Source organism: Emys orbicularis, chromosome 22 (genome assembly GCF_028017835.1).
Source record: "Emys orbicularis isolate rEmyOrb1 chromosome 22, rEmyOrb1.hap1, whole genome shotgun sequence".
In the NCBI taxonomy this organism is placed as follows: domain Eukaryota; kingdom Metazoa; phylum Chordata; order Testudines; family Emydidae; genus Emys; species Emys orbicularis.
In genome coordinates this window covers 20,197,166-20,216,812 of record NC_088704.1, presented here as the reverse complement: position 1 = coordinate 20,216,812, position 19,647 = coordinate 20,197,166, and the positions used below count along the sequence as shown (strand labels likewise).

Genomic DNA, 19,647 nt, shown 5'->3' with positions numbered 1-19,647 from the left:
AAAGTCTAATCCTGTGGGTCTCTGTGGGAGACAAGGCCAACAAGTCAGAGTGATAATAAGAGTTAACAATCAGGTAACTGTGATTTCAAGAGCTGTTTGCTCCCAAAGTTTCCATGAAGCACAGTTTAGTTAAGAACAATTCTGTCTTTTCTGGTATAGTGTCTCTCCTCCTCCCCCCCCCCCCCCCCCGCCGCTAAGGACATGTGCATGAAAACAGGCTCTTTGTTCCTTGGGACTTCACCCAATCCTGCTGCTTAATCCCCACCTGAAATCCTCATTTTTTTTCTTTTCTTTCTTTTGAACATCACAGGCAATTGCTGTGGTGACCATTATGATATCACAAAGAATGGATTATGATTTTGGTTGAGCAGTAAGCAGCAGGAACCATTGAACTTTAATGTATGTATGTATTTACAATAAATATTCCTAGTTGTATAATAAAAGTACAAATCCTGAAAACCTAGGGCAGAAATGCCTCTGAATTTTCAATGATGTCAGCTGCTGTATATCAGTCACCTTGTTAATTAACATTATTTCTCTTCTAGTACATTGCTTCTTAAGGACGTAAATGAAAGTACTGGCTTTGTTCCTTAGATTCCTTGATTTTTTGGGTCAAGCTGCAAAAAAAAAAAAAAAAAATAGTAAAGAGTAAAGTTTTTTTTTTCTCCTGCTGATGATAGCTCATCTCAATTGATTGGCCTCTTACAGTTGGTATGGCTACTTCCACCCTTTCATGTTCTCTGTATGTATAAATATCTTCTTGCTGTATGTTCCAGTCTATGCATCCGATGAAGTGGGCTGTAGCCCACGAAAGCTTATGCTCAAATACATTTATTAGTCTCTAAGGTGCCACAAGTACTCCTGTTCTTTTTTTAAAGAGAATCTGTTTTCTCTCCCCCCTGTGTGCCCCTCCCCATTCCCTATTTTTAACATTTGCAGCCTAGACACAGAATTTTAGCATGTAGATTCCATGTACTCCATTCAGGTGCTTATCTGACACATGGCCTCTCTCTTCCTTCCCCCTCCCACTCCTTCTCTGTTGCAGAAATATGTCTTCACCACAGGCTGGAGTTTTTGTTCTGTCCTTTTACTCTTTGGTTGTGGGCTCACATAAAAAATGCTTTGATCTCCTTTACACCATTGATTGATTCTCAAAAGCTCCTATGTCAGATCTGCTAGTTACCATCTTGCCAAGAAGTTAAAAGGCTCTGTGAACTGCTCCTTGGAGCCAGGTGACTGCAGAGTTCCATTGCACATCCCCGTCCCTTGACCTAGATCTGCTTTGCCAGGACTCAGAGATGTTCCTTTTGTGTAGCTCCAGGTGACATAATTACATTTCTTCCCAGCATCAGGCCCTTTCACAGTCTAGATTTATATCTCTCCAGTCCAACTTCAAGAAGCAGCGTATTTCAGCGAATCTGAAGTGAGCTGACAATGAGCTCTGTGCAATTTAAGAAACTTTTCAACGTTCTGAATTTTTTATTGTGTGTGTATGGGGGAGTGATGGCACCAGTTAATGAGACAAAGGCCACATTGTGTTAGATTCCCTGTGTTCATCCCATAGGATGGACACAGGAGTTGGGAGGAGGAATGGGGCGAGGAGGGAAAGGAAGATGACCCGTAGTGCCCAAGCAAACACCTCTCTCTGATCACATGTCGTATTGCTACCATGCAGGTCACATTCCTATCTGTGCAAGTATTAGCAGTGCTGTGAGCTAGAGAAGAGATATTGTTCCACACCTGGCATGTTGATACATGTATTTTCATCCATTTGTGTGTGCAAAGCCTCTTGCTGGCATGTGCAAAATAAGTATTCATGCTCTTAACTGCACATTTTCCACGTGCAAATACTTTATTTTTTGTATATAAATGATTGTATCTGCAAGAATTATGGGGACATTTTTGGAGCATCCCTGCTAACTATAATATGGCACAAATGGATGTGAATTGGAGAGCCATTAGCCCTGCTATTTTAATAGTGACTATTGTTAGTTTGGGTGACGGGGAAAGGGGGAACGCACAGACTGGATATTGCTATGTTGCCAGGAGGGAGTAATGCACACTCAGTGCACAGTGTACTGCTTTGATTTGTCCTAGTAATTTGAATCTTGGGAGTGAATGTGTGAAGAATAGGACCTCCCAGGAATTGCGCATCAGAATCCTTGAAACCAGATAGGAACTAGAGAGGTTCCTGCTGAATTAGAGACGTGGTGGGTGGGAGGGATGGGGATAGGAGCTATTCCACCTACACAGTTATTGGGTGATTATTGCTCTTCAGCTGACCCCAGGTGTTGGGATATTTGCCTGTGTTTTAACCACCCACTTTTGTGTGCCTGGTCACTGACAGTGAAGAAGGGCAGTGCACCAATTCCGTCTTAGGGCTTGAATTGGCTTTAGTGCTTGTCTGCTGTGGAGTTCTTCCATGTGCTGGTGCCCATGGCTGAGCCCAGTACATCATGCCAGCAGGTGTCACCATCGTCCCTTCAGAGCCTTACAAACATCGTTAAATAGCTGAAGACAATCAGTTACCAAAGTGTATGAAGCCATGCTGGAGATGTATTTAATTCTCCAGCATTTTCCTTTATGGTAAGTCATAAATACAGAGCCAGCAGTACTGCAAGCTTAGATGAGAAAGAATTGCCTTTCCACAAATTTTTGTATTGCATTGAGGAGCACAGATGATGACAGCAGGTGCTGCTGCTATTGTCTCAGTTAGTATTAATGTAGAATCACAGACACTTTACAAGGGGTGGCCGTAAACACACAAGAAACTTCTGGGTCAGCATGAAATTTCCCAGGGGCAAAGAGATGGAGGAGGACACTCTATATCATAAATAGGTTCACAATTGGTGTGTTCCTCAACCATTTCTTCATGAAGTAAGGTGCTGCATGTTGGCAAATGAAAAACTTGAAGTTTCCCTTTAACCTGAGTCCAGGACACTAAAGTTAGTACATTTGGAAGAGGGATAAGCTGGTGATCACAAAAGTTTCAAACTGGGAATCCAATGATGATGATTGTTTAACAGAGAACAGCATTCGGCAATATCAGTAATTCCTAGTGGAGCAGAACCTGCAAAGATGAAATTTTGAAACTGTAATTAAAGCCTCATTACAGTAGGACTTTTTGCACTGTTGGTGCTGGTAATGGTAAGTTCAGGTATTTTTCCCATGGTTTTGTGTAGGTAGTCCTGCTGATAGCCATACTAGTGCTAGACAAAACTAAAACAAACCAAAAAATAACCCCCGTGCTCTCCACAATTCTTAGTGTATTTAGATGCACCCTAAGAAAGCATCAGTCCCAAGCTGTGAAGCAAAAGGAGTGCTCCCATGAGAGGGAAGGTGTTATATACTTAAACAAAAGCCAACAATAAAGTCTATCGGCATCAGATGTTGCTTTCCTCAGTACCACCTCTATGTCACCTGGACTCATTGATGGACTTGAGGAACAACTAAGATATTAAATAGAATAACATCAAACCAGGTATCTAAATCATCACTGAGTTAGAATGTCAAACTGTGATATTAGAGAGACAAGGTGGGGGCGGTGATATCTTTTATTGGACCAACTTCTGTTGGTGAAAGAGACGAGCTTGTGACCTACCCAGAGCTCTTCCTCAGGGTAGGTCTGAAGAAGAGCTCTGTGTAGCTCAAAAACTTGTTTCTTTCCCTAACTGAAGTTGGTCCAATAAAAGATATCACCTCCCCCATCTTGTCTCTCTAATATCCTGGGACCAAAAAGGCTACAGCTACACTGCAAACAAACTGTGATATTGTCAGGAATTAGGAGAGGGAGGTGAATGACAGAGTAACAATTATATTTTCAGTCCAAAAGATGAAGGAGAATTCTAACTTTCCAGCACAGACAGAACCCGATATATGCCTGCTCTGAGCAAGCTTTGAGGATAGTGTCTGGAAAGGTGCTTAGTGTGCTTTGTCCATAGCTACAGTTGTAGTTAAACTGTATTCAGCACTGGCTCAGCTGCAGCCATGAATGATGTGATGACAGCAGCAGGTAACTTTCTTAAAGAGAAGTATAGACAAGGCTTCTCTGTCTCTCTCTCTCAGCCCAGCCCTGCTTCCACTGAAGTCAGTGGCAAGATTCCTGTTTGCTTCCTTGGGAACAGGGTTTCGGTCTGATAAAGATTCACGATATGTCTGCGAGGTGACACTTTTTGCTGGCAGTCAAGCTTCACTCAGTGATTATGCAGGACAGCAGCCCATGTTAGTCAAAGGAGTCCAGTACAATCTGAACCAAACCCCAATCTAAGCTGCATTTGGCTTTCATTGAACCGTTAATGTTTGTCAGGGTCACTTGCTTTCTCTGCTAGTTCTAGTAAATTAATGTTTCTGAGCCAATAATTTTTGGATCACCAGCCCTGTCTCTTGTAATTTCAACTACTTGAATAATTATGGTCTCTGGACTCATAAATTGGATCATTGGGACAGGAGGGCCCCTAAAATGGATGATCACGACAGAATTGGCAGTTGCAGTACATTCCTCTCTGGAATGCATAAGCTGTAATACATCATTTCACACTCTTGCTTTTGCCCCAGTCTTGTCCAGGATGCACTCCTTACTCAAGCAAAAGTCCTACTGGAGTTAAAGACTGAGTGAGAACTGTTGGATCAGGAACTATGTAGAGGTCTGTTTCAGATGCACAAAGCTGCAAACTCACTCACTCATCTAGACATACAGTACAATGTACAGATACATGTACACTTCCCCCCCCACACCTGCCCTGTGTTAATAATTATCTGGCTTGTGATTGCCCTTGTGAAATGTATTAGTATCCACTTCCGTTATAAAGCGTATTTTTGGACTCGGTTACAGAATTTGTTTAGTCAGTGAAAGAAGTGGTTATGGGGTGACGGAGAGAAGGAGACCGAAGTAGTAGTAAGACAGGAGAGCTGGAAGGGAAACACCCACCCCAAACCATTGTTACGTCCTGCTCAGAAGAGTTGTGATTCTGGATATGATCTCTTGGGAGGAGACAGTCCACTGCTACAGTGATTGACAGCATTGTAAGACCCCAGTTAGACAATTTTATAGTCCAAATCTTTGTATGGACTTAAAAAAAGAAAGAAAGAAAGAGACAGAGGCTGTCTGTGTTTTCTTATTTTACACAATTCTGTCCAGATTAATTTTATCCTAGTGGGAGGTATTAACTAATTATTTTGTGCTTAGGTAAATCCTAGGAATCAGACATTTAATGGGGAAAGAACCTTCCATATTTAAAAATGTTTCCCCTAACTATGGTGTTAACAATAATTTAGATTATGAAAAAGAAGGGATTTCAAAAACTTGATTGAATGCTCACCGTCTGTGTATATTTTTGCACTTGATTTGGCTAGAACAATGAAACTTGACTGCTCAGTTTTACTTTTTGTTTATGCTCAGTTTCATTTTCTCACCTGCTAGAATGGTGATGCTGTGACTATCCAGTAGAAAGTAGTTTCTGCTGATTTAAATAAAAACCAAACCCTCCAAATTCTTGACAATGCGTACTTACGAAATAGTTAAGACCCTTAGTGCTATACTATCCTGTACAGTCATAGTTCTGGCTATTTTGCCTAACTGTGGGGAATAACCTCGGCAGTTTAGTTCATCCCCAGAGGACTAATAGAGACCGTATCAAATCTTCTTTTAATTTTGACTCTGTCCAGTCATATTAACCCACAAGCAAGTAGATGATATCATTGGTGCCATGTTTTCTATCACCCAGCCAGCAAAGCAGCTAGGAGTATCTGCGTTTCTCTAAACACTCAGTATTTGCTCAGTAAACACTAACACTAGCTCTGCTGTTTATGCATTATTTTGAGCAAAGAATTTGCAATGAGAGTTAAACACACTGGGTTTGTCAGTGGAAAGCAGCAAGTTGAGAACAGGGTTCCATTGGAATTCCAAAAGAAGAAGTTGGAGAAACAGAGAATTAATTGCATATTTAATCTCTGGTTCTCAGGGACAAAATATCCTGAGCCTTGAAAGAGAAGGTTTAATAGTTATTATATAGCAGTCTTCCTGCTGCAAGATGCAGGAGTCCATCCGCTCTGATGTAATTGGTCTTTCACGCATCCCACTCGGGGATGTTTTGATGTTTTGGGGGAGTATAATTTTCTTGATTTGCTAACCAGTTATTTTTCAGCAACACTTTTCATCCAGAAACTAGCTGTCTGCAAGGGCTGGGAAGGGAAATGCAGCTTTTCAGCTCTCGGTCTCTGGTTCAAATGATTCCCTAGCTGGTAGTGACTGAAAGTTTTTGCCATCTAATGTCTGATCTGTGTGAACTGGTGAAGTCAGTCCAGTTGCCAATCTATAGGTGTTCACATTGCAGTTAACAATTAGATGATCCCCACCTCTTGTTTGTTGGCACTTTCAACAGAAAGGGCCAGGGAGTGAGTGGTCCATGAAGATGAATATATCCAGTTACCCCCTAGAGACGTTCCCTCAAGGACAGGGCTAGTTCTGAGAGTAAATAACCAAGGTAATTCACTGGTAGAGGAAATAGCTGTTGTTTATGTTAAAACAAACGAACAAAAATAATGATTGCATATGGATTCATTCAACCAGAAATATGGGGGACAGATTCCAGAAGTGGACATACGTTCCCAATAACAATAAGAAGAAATGCAAAAGGAAATTAAGATTTTATTGAAAGATGGAATCAGAAAATGAGACCATATGAAGACTAACCAGAAAAAGCCCCAGTGCCAGACAGGAAACAGGGGAGATACACTCCCTCCTTTCCAGACTCATTGTAACCACTCAATACATTGTCAAAAGTGTGTAGAGGAAGTGCTGGGAGTCTGCTTGGGAACCATACTGGATACGCTGATCAGACACAGGCTAACGGAGCACCTGGAATGTTAGCATTTCATTAGGATGGATTCTCAAAAGGTAGATCACACCTAACAATTCTAATGCATTTTTTTGGTGGGAAAGCAGCAAAGAATTGCCAGGAAAAGCAGCTGTGGATACAAATTTACCTCTGCTTTAGGAAAGGGTTGATGGAGAATTGTACAAAGAACTAATCAAAAAGTCATAAATGAAACATATTGTATTGCATTTTAAGGTGCATTAAAGAGCTAATGTACTTGTATATAATTATTCCTAATCAGTACTGTGGAGTTAGTCAAATCATCATGAAAACCATCCTTATCTTCATTACTTAAATGGGTCCTCCTTTTTACCAGACTCTGCTAACAAAAAAGCTGTAGCATCATTGCAGTAAAATATAAAATAACTATTCATAACAAACAGTTCACCAAATTCAGTAATATTTTCTGTTAATAAATTATCAGCAAATGGCCAGATTTGTATAAATGTTTATTTAAGATTTCCAGCAAAAAGGATTAAGTGACTATATTTTTGCCTATGGATTTCTCATGAACCATTTGCTGTGACTACTGCTTAGAGTATTCGCTATTTGTACTGTGTGATTGGTCACCTACGTAATATGGTAATGTTTCTGCTCTCTGATTGAATGTCTCCCCAAATCATGAAGAGCTTTCAGGATGGCCGCACAAACAGTTTTGTAGTATGGATACCTATTGGTGGTGTTATACATACATGTATGCTGCATATATACATTTGATGGAATAATGAATACCCAAAGCAATAGTCTTGGTGTAAGTCATCTGTAAGGAATGATACTTCTTTATTGGAAAACTTCAAACCATTACATAAATCTGGCTGTTTGCAGATAATTCATGGAGAGAAAACATTGCTAAAGTTGTTGAACAAATTGTTATGAAGAGTTCATCCAGCTCAAGTAGATTCCAAGACTTTGTGTTCCCTACAGCTTTTTAGTGGCAGTGAGGCATTATTAAAACTAGGGCTGACTTTCAAATCTCACCTTTTTTTAGTTATGTAAAAAAAAATTTTTTTTTTACATATAATACAGAATTCCAGACCTTGAAAATTCTAGACAGTGGAGATTAACATTTTACTTATTATAAGCCCCAAATCTCAGAGCATCATCTGTTTAAGTATCCGTTGTAGAGTAGTTTCCAGAGTACCTGTGAAGTTACTTATTGTTTAGTTTTCCCCTGGGTTCCAGTTCAACACCTGTTTAATCAATGAAAGGATCTCTCTGAAGCTTTGACGGGACACATTTCAAACAGGAACACATGCTGCCTCTCTCTGTGCTGAGCTGCACATGTGTCAGCAGAGCAGTGTGCTGGAGCCATGAGATCGCTTTGCTCTGAAATTTGGAACTGGACCAGCAATCAGATGATACATCTCTAAAAATGTATGAAATGAGTTCCTAATTGAACCGTAAAGCAAAGAATTTGCTATTGAAGGCACAGAGGGAGCAGGAATGTGGGGGTATTTGGAGAAGTATCATCACTTCCATCAAGGAAGGCTGAATGCACAAGGAATGGCACCAAGGATATCATGTTAGAAAAATTCTGGAGGGGGGCGGGCAAAGTTGTGCAGCATCCTCGCTTCTGTCTCCCTGTTGAGGCTGCAGCTGCTTATTGGGGTTAGCGGGCCAGGCCTATCCCAGGGAGTGGGGTGGTGGGCTGGGGGGTGTCTCACTGATGGCTGTCCCAGGGCAGGGATCAGGGTCCGGTTCACTCCATGATAAGCTTGTCCCAGGCCACTGCTGCTGCTTCCTGTCGGCTGTTGGGGAGTGGGGAGGCTCTGACAATGCTGTGATTAGGGGCCCCGTTCTGCCCTGCAGTCAACACTGCAGCACCGACTGGGGAGGAGCTATGAAAAATTGGTGGTGGGGGGGGGGCAAACCAAAGACTGGGTTACCACCTCTTGCAGAGGCGGGTTTACTACAGTGAGAAGAGCGTCACTGATGCACCACTTGCTGCGCAGCTGCTGCGTAGCATTTTAAGCGTAGATGGAACCTGTATTATCAAATGTCTGGGTCTCTGAAGCAGCTCTGGAAGACATTGGGGCTGGGATATTCTTTGCAAGCCAAGAAGTGCAATATGTTGCAGTTACCACTGATGGATATTTTCATACGGGAAAGTGTTTTTCTAATGGCACATGGATGAGAACAAACATGCTGCGTCCATTGTGGTCCCCAGGTTCTTTAGCTTGAAAGAAAAGAAAGCGCAGTTATAACTTTTGCCTTAGCAAAGGGGGTGGTTCTTCCCGCAGTATCGCACTGTCTGGTTGGGGGAGAAGTCCAGGCACACAGACACAGATGGTTGCAAGGGTAAAATTTTCAAAAGCACCTAAATCCTATTTTCAGAAGTGAATGAGGCACTTGGAAACCTAAGTGCCTCAGTCATTTTTGATAATGGGACGTAGGGTCCTAAGTCATGTACGGGTTTTTGAAAATGTTAACCCAAGACTGTTCTGTTGGCAGAGCTGTGGTAGCGTCCACTTCACACACTGTAGCAGCAGCCTCAGGGTTCTCAGGTTACCACTCTCTGGTGGCCCTAAAGCCTGGCCCAAGCCTCACAATGGCAAGTGCCACGTAAACAACTTGCTAATGCACATAATTTGCATAGTATAGAAATGATTATGAACATCATAAATCTAATGTCTCGTCTACTTTAAAGTGTAAGATCCTAGGGGCAGGAACCTAGTTTTATTTCTGTTTAGCGCCACGCACACCAAGGTGCTATCTGAAAAATAAGAACTCTGCATTTCTATTGTTCCTTTCATTTGAGAGTTTCAAAGCACTTATTAAGCCACATACCATCCCAGTGAATTAAGTCAGAAATACATGAAGATCACTTCACTCACTGCTGAAACACAGCTAACTCTAGGCTGGAAGGCAGCAGTTAGCACGCAGCAACACTATGGAGGTGTTTAGAAGAGGAAGTGAAGAAGAAAATCCTATCCAACTGAAACTGCATGAGGCATTTCAGGGGCAGAGTGTATTTATACCTGAGCTGGGGTTTTGGCCAGGATGCTGAGTTTTTAATAGTGAAGGGGCAGGCAGCGCTGAATAAGGGTCATGCCCTTCTGCTTGGGAGGAGTCGCAGAATAGCAGTACTTTTGGAGGGCTGTACATGTCTCATTCATTTGACCTTAAGCTCCACTGCAGAATGCCCTAAAGCCACTTAGCTGGCTGAAATCTGCCAGCCTGCTGTTATGCACAGAATTCAGGAAGTTTACAAAAGATAGAGAGAGCTACTTTGCTGTCATCAACTCTGTGTTCAGTGCAATGGTTTCTGGTACTGTGCAGATGGACCTCGTCCAGGGAAACAACTGGCTTTTATAAACCCCGGGCCTTCATAAAAATGCCCCTTTGGATTCTCACTATTTTACTGTAATTACATTGGATGAGCTACAACTTTGAGCAAAACGTGTTTCAGACCAAGCTGATTTTAATGGTCCTTTTAGAAACAAAATGTTGGTTATGTGATTATGCCATAGGATATGTTACTTTCCGTAAGCTTGTTCCACAGAATACACTTAATTCATGTGTAGCCAGATCTGGAGAGGTGCTTAGGATCCGCAAGTTGTGGATGCTCAGCCCCTCCCAGAATTTGTCCCTTACAAACTTTATCTAAAGAGTAATACTTTGCACTTTCCTAGTATCTTTCATCCAAGTATCTCAAAGCATTTTACAAGTGACCTAATGAGCGGTGCCTCTCGAAACCTGTGTGAGATGGGTCAGTAGTATTGTCTTCGTTTTGCAGATAGAGAAACTAAAGTTCTGAGAGATGAAGTAACTTGCCCAATGACAGAGCCAGGAGTAGAACTTTTCTCATTCCAAGCCTCATGCTTTCTACACTGGAGCTTAATCTCCCACAAATGCCGATATGAATCAAATGCACTTGAGAGATGATACTAAGTGCTTGTTTCTCTCTTTGTGGGCAGCCCTCACTTTGAAGGGAACTGAAAGGCTTTTTAACTGTAACAAGTATAAGGTTTTCTGTTGAAGTCACTAGCACCTTAGTACAGGGTAAGGAATGCAAGGAATGTAGTTCCTGGCTGCTGCTTTTGGCATTAGTGATGTCAGCCATTGTTGCAGGAGCAACACGGAACAGAACCCTGGACTCTCATTTTTGGCAAATAAATAAATCAGGGAAATATTGTTCAAAGAATGTGTTTGAAAAAGAATGTATAATTTTAAAACGTTCATTTGTGTTCCGTGATTGGGGATCCGTGGACAGGTTAAACACTGATTAATTGAAAGAAAAAAAACTCATGTTTGAGATTTTTCTCATTTATAAGATTCCAGCCTCTCTCCATCCCTGGAATTATTGCCGCTTTCTAGAAATCCTTTGCTAAAGTGGAGCTTGCCTAGCAGAGGAAGAATCAGGGCAGTGCCACCTTCTTCATCCTAATGATCCCACTTTTAACTTAACCCAGTTGTTGTAAATTACAGCACATATTCTTTCCTCTGGATCCCCTTGTATTCTACAAGCTAAGTAGGGTTATTCTGGGTCAGCACTGAGATGGGGTACCTCCAAGGAACACCCATCTGTAGGCACTGTAGAAAGTGATGTTGATGATTCAGTAAGTGGCATTGTTTCTTCTGATTCAGTTAGGAATTAATGCCCCAGATTGGATATAAGGAAATCACTGGTGCTGGATAAATCACCTTTCAGATGAGGCATAAAACAGTCATTAAAGACCCCTTGGTGCTTTGTAAGACTGGAGTTTAAAACCTCAGTACCCCCCCCCCCTCCATGTTTCAGTTTGGGCAAATGCTTCGAATGCAAACATGGTCACGAGGTCAGATATTCTTTCTCTCCTGTCCTGGATTTCTGGGGACTCTTTTTGTGTGCTATTAAACTGCTGCTCTGATTTAATCCACAGGGGGATGCATTTTGGGGTTGGTTGTGTATTGGTTGTATATCTATTTACGTTTATAATGGGCTCTGGGAGCCTTCATGATGAATGGACGTTGAAGTTAATTTAATGTGTGTACAATTATGATCTCATGTTGTTCCTTCTTCCCTCCCCTTCAGCTGTCTGCAATTATGGAGTTTGTTTCAATGGAGGAAACTGCATGGAAGGATCTTCTCAGCTCTGTCGCTGCCCTTCTGGTTTCCAGGGACCCCGCTGTCAGTATGGTGAGTAGCCTTTCCAGACCCTTACCTTAAACCTTCCTCCTACATATTCTGAATTTAAAGCCGAGGGAGCAGGCGATGAAGGATGTTTTCCCTGATGTTTGCTTCCTGACCCCAGCATCCTTTATCTTTGCAAGCTGCAGTTTTATCTGCACAGCTCCATTAATTTGCTCTACACATATTCTGGCTCCTGTTTGTTATGTTTTGAGAATGGGATGTTTGGGAAGGAAGTGCTTGTCATGACTTGCTGTGAATACAGCCCTATCTCTCCATAATATACAGTACAATGGCCTTTATTCCTGGCCACCACCAGCAGAAGTGGTTTGTTGGAATCAGAGAAGGAAGCTGATTAAAGTTGGGTTGAACAAAGCAACCCTGGGGTCGTTTCCTGTGAACTGAACCTTTAGCCATTGGACAAAAGCCAGAGGGAGCCCAGCAGTAGCCCGTCGCCATTGGAAGGGGACAGCAATGGTTAAGCTATTTCTAGCAAGGGTGTCAGCACATGTTTTCACATGTAGATGTTGTTTAAACATTGACAGAGTCTACATCAGAAAGGACTAGCTAGAGCTGTTATGTCTTCTGTCAGGCCTTACTGGTTTTGAACTGTTAAACTTTGTGTAATTAGCTCCTAACACAATACACACATTCTCTCTTGTGAAGGTTATTGAACTTCTTATGTTATGCAATTCAGACTCTTCTTGTTGGCTGATATGCTATTCGGTAGCAAGCTGCGGCTGGAGAGCAGGCCAAAAACTCTGAGCACTACTCTAGACCTAATTTATACAAAACAAATGTGTAAGAACAATGTACATTGTATTATTCCTAAGGGGTCTTGGGAATGTCCATCCGTAACATCCAATCAATCAACACATTTATTTGGTTGGCAGTCTGGAAAATGTGCCATGATATAACGATTAATCACAGTGCATTGCAAATCTTTTACAACAAATTAAAAACCAATAATAAGTATATATTTTTTCACAATGCATAATTAATTGTGCAATTCATGACCATTAGATATCACTGTGGCCAAGACCTTAGTAGTAGTCAAAATGGGATTGGACATTTATATGAATAATTAGATAATCCTCAATTACATCAGATAGGAATAGAAATTTTTGTGTGTCAGAGTATAAGCCAAAGGAAAGGAAGAAGTTTCCTCTATGGGCAGGTTATTTGATAATTGCCCACTAATGGGTTTTGTGCACCTTCCTCTGAAGTATTTGGCATAGATCACTGTCCGAGAGTACTGTAGTAGACAGTTGGGACTCAGGGCATATGTAACCCGCAATCTCAGATTGCGGCGTGTATAGAAATACACAAGCTAGCTTTAATCCAGCAGTGGAGTCATGGTAGCACAGGCGTCAGTGCAGGTTAGCTCAGAGGTGGGCAAACTACGGCCTGCCGGCCACATCCGGCCCGTGGGATCGTCCTGCCCAGCCCTTGAGCTCCCAGCCGGGGAGGCTAGCCCCCGGCCCCTCCCCTGCTATCCCCCCTTCCCCGCAGCCTCAGATCGCCGTGCCGCCAGTGCTCTGGGCAGCGGGGCTGCGAGCTCCTGCCGGGCAGTGCTGGCTCTGGCCTGGCGACGCAGCTGCCAGCCCTGGTGCTCTGAGCGGTATGGTAAGGGGGTGGGGAGCGGGGGGGTTGGATAAGGGGCAGAGGGTCCCAGGAGGCAGTCAGGGGACAGGGAGCAGGGGGCGGTTGGATGGGGCAGAGGTTGGGGGGGGGAGTGGTCGGGACGAGGAGCAGGGGGGGTTGGATAGGGCATGGGAGTCCCTGGGGGGCCTGTCAGGGGGCGGGGATAGGGGGTGGGGCAGTCGGGATAGGAATCAGGGGGGGTTGGATAGGGGGAAGGGGGCCAGACTGTTTGGGGAGGCACAGCCTTCCCTACCCGGCCCTCTGTACAGTTTCGGAACCTTGATGTGGCCCTCAGGCCAAAAAGTTTGCCCACCCCTGGGTTAGCTGCTTGAGTAATTACCCAGAGTTCTAGGTGGGCTTGTACAGCCTGCACTGAAGTCTGTGCTACAATGACTTTGCTGCTGTTCATTCCCTAGTTGTATTAAAGCTGTACACGAGCTGCAGTCACGCCCTGGGACGTACTCGAAGTGAAGGAGTTCTGCTATATTTTTCTTTCTTTGATGAATTTAAGGAAGGTGGAAAATTCAAGTCAGTATTATTTCCTTCCTGTTTTAGAACCATTGGGCGGGGGGAAGAGTTTGGTCTCTCTACCCCAGATTGTTGATTAGCCATGGTAAAGGGTTGGTCTTAGCCCAGTGAGAAGGGCTGATCAGCCGTTTAAGAAGGGCTGGACATGGGGGAAGAGCTGGGGTTGGGAGGACACAGTTACACTTCAGCCTTTGTGGCCGGAATGCATAGAAGAGGACTGGGGAAACAGGGCAGTTTGCTACATTCCTAAATTGTTGTACTAGTTCTGTTGCCGCAGAATAAATGAGCAGCTTAATGGTGCACTTTGAAGAGGGCAAGGTGACGAGTTCCCACCATTCTGGTGCGCCAGAAAGCACCTAATTACCTGATATGGTGGCCAGCGAGGTTTCAGCTGCTGGGTCAGCATGTTAGAGCCGATTTTTTCATGCCACATCTATTGTAAGGAACTTGAATTATTGTTACAGGTATCAATTAAGAAGTGCGTAAAAGGCTTTAAGTCTCATTCAGATAATCCTGTTAAAGAAAAAAAACCCTGGTTTGCTCTCATTCAGAAATGCAATTTCAGGTTAATCAAGAAACTCTTTGCTGCTTTAAGAGTTTGTTGTCAACGTTAGATTGTGTTTTCAGCTGGCTCTGTATCCATCCTGGACAGCCAGGAGGAGTGGGAGTGTTTTCCACCAGAGAATCTGAGCCTTCCTTTGGGCTTGACTGGACGGTGGAACAGCCAGTGCATGTTGAGTTGGCATGTGATCCTTTATCTGATGGCCACCCCATTTGCCTGGTGTAAAATACCCACATAGGGGAAGAGCCAAGTTCCTTGGGAATTGAAATAGGAATTTCTTCAAAGGCCCAGGTGCGCCGGCAGCAACCCTTTGCTGCTGCTATTTTGCTGAAGGGCATCCCAGCCTGAATTATTTTCTGAAATGGAGACTTCATTTGGGAACAAGTGGCCTCTTGAACCTGGAGCCCAGTGCTCTGTTGCTGATGGACTGCCTGCAGAGTCAGTAGCAAGCTTAGGGCGGTGCTGCTGGAATACTGTGCCCAACACAAACACGTCCTCCCGTGTTTCATTATGTGCATGGGGATGCTGGAAGCTGACTGCACAGCCTTACCCCCTCGGCAGAGACAATAAAGCAACAAGATGCTCGCTTCCCAGGCCCTGGTGGAAGAGAACAGAACCACTCCAACTTGTTTGTGACTTCTCTGATGAGCTGATTTTTAACAGTAGAGTACAGAAGAATCAAAGGCATTGGTACAATACAAAGTGGGGATACTGTCTGTGGAAATGTACTAACAGAAGTTTAACCAACTAGGAAACCTGTGTGAATCAAGCCTTTTAAAAACAACGGAGTGAAAGGTGCCATATGAACAGCCTGCTGAGCCAGGGTGAAATTCTGGCCCCACTGAAGTCAAGAGCAAAACTCCCATTGACTTCAGTGGAGGCAGAATTTCACTTCCGGGTTCTTCATTGCTCTGTAGCCTAGGTTTAGCACAGCCAGCAGTGGTGCAAACCTCCCTCATGCTGTTCCGCCACTGTTCTGACTGTATTTACTGTATGATAAAAATTCAGTCTGTGCCTCATGAAATCTGTAAGGATACTGTTGAGGCTGTGCCAGGAGAGTACCGATTACACTGCTACTCGTGATGCAGACACTCCTCTGTTAGGCGGTAGACTGCGTCCACTAGCTAATTTCACGTAGTCCTTTAAAATGGCCATGACTCTCATTCACTACAGAATAAAGGTTCTGTCTCCCATTACCAATTCATCTTAGACATCCAGTCCTTGGTTTTAAGTCTCTTTTTTCCCCCTTATTGATCTTCTTGACGCTGTTGAAGAGTTTGCAGTTTTGGTTACCCAGACCCTTTTAGCCCTGACTGCATTCACATGACCTAGGGCTGACGGAGAGCCTATGCCAAGCCTCTCTGCACCATACATTGCATGCCCTGAATGAAACTTTGAGATTACATCTCTCACATGAAGATAAGCACTGGGTAGCGTAAATTGAAAGGGCAAAGGTATCAAGTTTTTCCCAAAGAGGCCAGAATTTCTAGTCAGAACATGACATCTTTTCATCTGTTTTGTCAATCATAGCTGAAAGTTCATTTTAATAATGAGCTGCATGCCAGTTGGAAATGTCACAAAGTATATTTAGACATACAGTATGATTCTGCACATAGTTCAGTGCAAAAGCTTTAACTATTGTTGAAGCCAAGTTTGGCTTATTGACTAGCAAGGCAAAAGGGAGCTAAGATCCAGAGTCCAACAGCCTAGCCATGCTTTCTAACCTCACCTAATGGTATGGCTAGGAACCATTCAAAACAAAGGCGAGGCTGAGTTTTGTGTGTGAAGTAACACTCCAGAGCACATGGATTTTGTGAGGTACTAGATTTCAGTTGTGTGTGTCTTCTCTACAAGAGACATGCACAGTGCTCTGATCTATAGTGACGGAGATCACATACACATCTGGTCTCCTGCATGGCAGAGCAGGGCATTAACCACTAGCACCATGCAGCACTGATCACACAAGGGCACATTTTGCCACCTATGAGCTTAAATTGGACTACTGCCCTGAAGAGTAGTAGTACTCAGTGGGAGTAAGGGTGGCAGATCTTACTCTTGACCCACACTGAGGCATGAAATCACTGCTTGAGTGTCCCATACTTTGCGCCTTGTTTTTCTGTACAGGGGAGAGGATTTGTTTCCCACACCAGTTCTTACATGTCACCACTGCACTTTCACTGCAAAGCCACAGCAAGGCAAATGTTATAGCGTGGCGCATGACATCACCCCCAGATTCATCGTCCTTCTATCTAACACATTTTCAAAGAAATCATCAGGCAGTAGTGACAGATGAAAGCACACAGGGTGGTCTATCCTGTTGTAGTTTTTTTTTTTTTTTTCTTCTTTTTCTTAAAGTCCTCCTATCATAGAGAGACACTTCATTTCATGGGCTGTTAGCAACATGATGCTGGTAATTTAACATCTGCTCTTGCGTGCTGTTTTGAATATAATCCTGCAGGGGGCTGTCATATGTTTCATAGCGTGGATAGAGTACAGGACGGTGTGAATTTTCTTGAGCCATGTTTTTTGTTTCATGTTGCATTCGGGCAGATGTGGAAATTTTTTTTATAGCCACTCCAAATTCTGCTGACAAAGCTGGTACAGAACTTGATTGTCACAGCTTCTCCCTTCCTGTATTTGCCTGCAGGAAACTCAGTATTCCAGTTTTAACCTGTTGATCACTTAACATTCTGGGGCAGGGTCAAGATTAAATCCAAATTTTAGTGTAAGAAGAAAAAGGGTTTGGTGTACAAATCATTTACAATCTACGTTGCTGTTTTTGTTTTTAAAGCTAACGCATATTTCCAAAATACCCAACAGTAAATTTTTTTTATAATGATATAGCCCCAGGGAATAATCTGTGCATGCAGTTATTCTTTAACATCTACCATTCCAATCCACTTGTTAACCTTTCTGTTTATCTCTCATTCTCTACACGAGGAGGTATCAGAAGAGAGCTAATTCACAGGTGATGTACTTACGACAGACTGCTTTAGTATGCGTTTGTGAAAGAGAGATTAGTTTCCTTTGGAAGTAAACATTCCTTAAAGAGTCATTTGCAATTTTTTTTCATATCTTCCCTCACACAAAATAATAAAAATAAATGCAGGGAGCCTTCCCATATAGAACCTGGGAAATATCAAGCATTGCCACATTTGTAAATGTTTAACAAATGCCTAAATTATAATTGATTGCAGCTTTAAAAATAAACAGCATATTTTCTGGTACCCCAAAATAGTATTGTCTGACAAAAAGAGGGAAATGATTGGTTTATTTTGGAGAGAGAGAAAATACATCTGTAAATTCCACTAACGTACCCCCCTTGAAGAAAGGGCCTGAAGTCAATGCTTTAGGCTTTAAAAGGTCAAACTTTGTAGTGCTGGAGATTAGCCTTTATTTTCCTTCTCTGTAAAGCTTTTGCAGGAACAGCATGAGACAGAAAGGGAAGGACAATAGTAGCTTGTGTTAGTGGCACACTCAACACCCTGTGCCTTATTCAGACACTTCTATGGGGCTGGTCAGGGAAGAAACAATGACCTTTACAAAGGAGGAAAAACAGCACAGAGCAATCGAACCATAAATCACTTATCATCCCAGTTAAACCAGTTTAGTTTTAGTTTTCCCATGATCGTAACAGATTTGCAGGCAAGCAGAAGCATCTGCTGGAAAGGGGCACTTCTCACCCAAATAACGAGCGGCCATTAGTGAGTGGGAGTGGAAATTATGGTCACCCATTAAACGCTAGTGCTGGGTCAACCTCCAAAGGGCCAGTTCGGACAAAGCACTCTTAATAAAAATGCCTCTCCCAAGTGTCTGAGCTGCTAAGGAGTGCAAAATGGGGTGGGAAATCTTGCAGAAACAGGCCAATTTGACAAGATTTCCTGTCCAGCTCTCTGTCAGGTTGAGTACCCTGGGAGAACAGTCTTTCTGGTGGCAGTTCAGGATTTATTTCTGGACAGAACCAGAAAGCAAAGAAGCAACCACAAAAACAAAAAAATCAAAGGGAAAAATGTTACCCAAGCTTTTCTGTTGAACCTTACAAATGGTTTGCTTCAGATTGTGCTTTGAATGGTGGTTCAGAGAATTCACTCGTCTGTAATTATGTTGTTAAATTTTAAATAACTCTCCAAAATGCAAAATACTAGGTAGTCAGCTCATGGGCTGGTGTATTATTGCAGCATAGCTTCATTGATGTCCACAGAGGGAGGCTGAGTTATACCAGCTGAGGAAGTGGCCCAGAATGTGCAAAAGGCAAAGTGCTGCATCCCCAAAGCTATCCTTCACTGAAATTAAAGAGAGAGAAAACCTGTTACTTTGGAATAAGCTAATTAAAGAAAAATGGAGAGGAGAATGTGGAATATGGTGGGTAAATCATTCTTCATGGCTCTTACTCTGTCTATAGAACATTCATTTTTAATTTCCTTTGTAAAACAGCAGAACCCAATTGAATTGAGTGGACTGTTTTTTGTTTGCTTCCTCAAATTATTTTAATTCCCAAGTGAAGCGTGTCTCAAAGCGCATGGCAGGAGCAACCTCCTAACATCCCATTCTGCCAAGATAGCTGTGTACTGTTCGTTAGTCCTACGGTTCATAAACTTTCCAAAGGCAGTCATCCTGCTCCTTATAGGGAATCCATCCTGACATGAATGTCTGCTCACGTCAAGGGTTCGGAGGAAGTGGCAGGACTTTTGAAAGCTCAGACCTAAACAGGAAATGCTGCATTGTTTATGACTTCTATTGTTTCCCTGTTCTTATGTTCAAGTAGCGGAAGATGTAAGGTAACCAGTGCTGAATTTGGATCCTGAGTGAATTCTAAGAAAAGGACTAGAGGGTGAACCTGTGAAATTCCAAGACCCTGGAGGAGTTTGCACGAATAAATGGTAACAACATAGGTCTCAATAGTGCAAGGTGACAAGTGTTTCCTGACA

The 19,647-nt window shown here is 42.8% G+C and overlaps 1 protein-coding gene across 1 annotated transcript in view; it reads left to right on the top strand.

Annotated features, from left to right (window-relative positions):
- The window catches only part of MEGF6 (multiple EGF like domains 6), a 248,213-nt gene that overhangs the window by 37,935 nt on the left and 190,631 nt on the right, over positions 1-19,647 (top strand). The window contains exon 4 of the mRNA XM_065421373.1: positions 11,890-11,994. Coding sequence (XP_065277445.1) covers positions 11,890-11,994 — 105 coding nt within the window. The remainder of the gene's footprint in view (positions 1-11,889; positions 11,995-19,647) is intronic.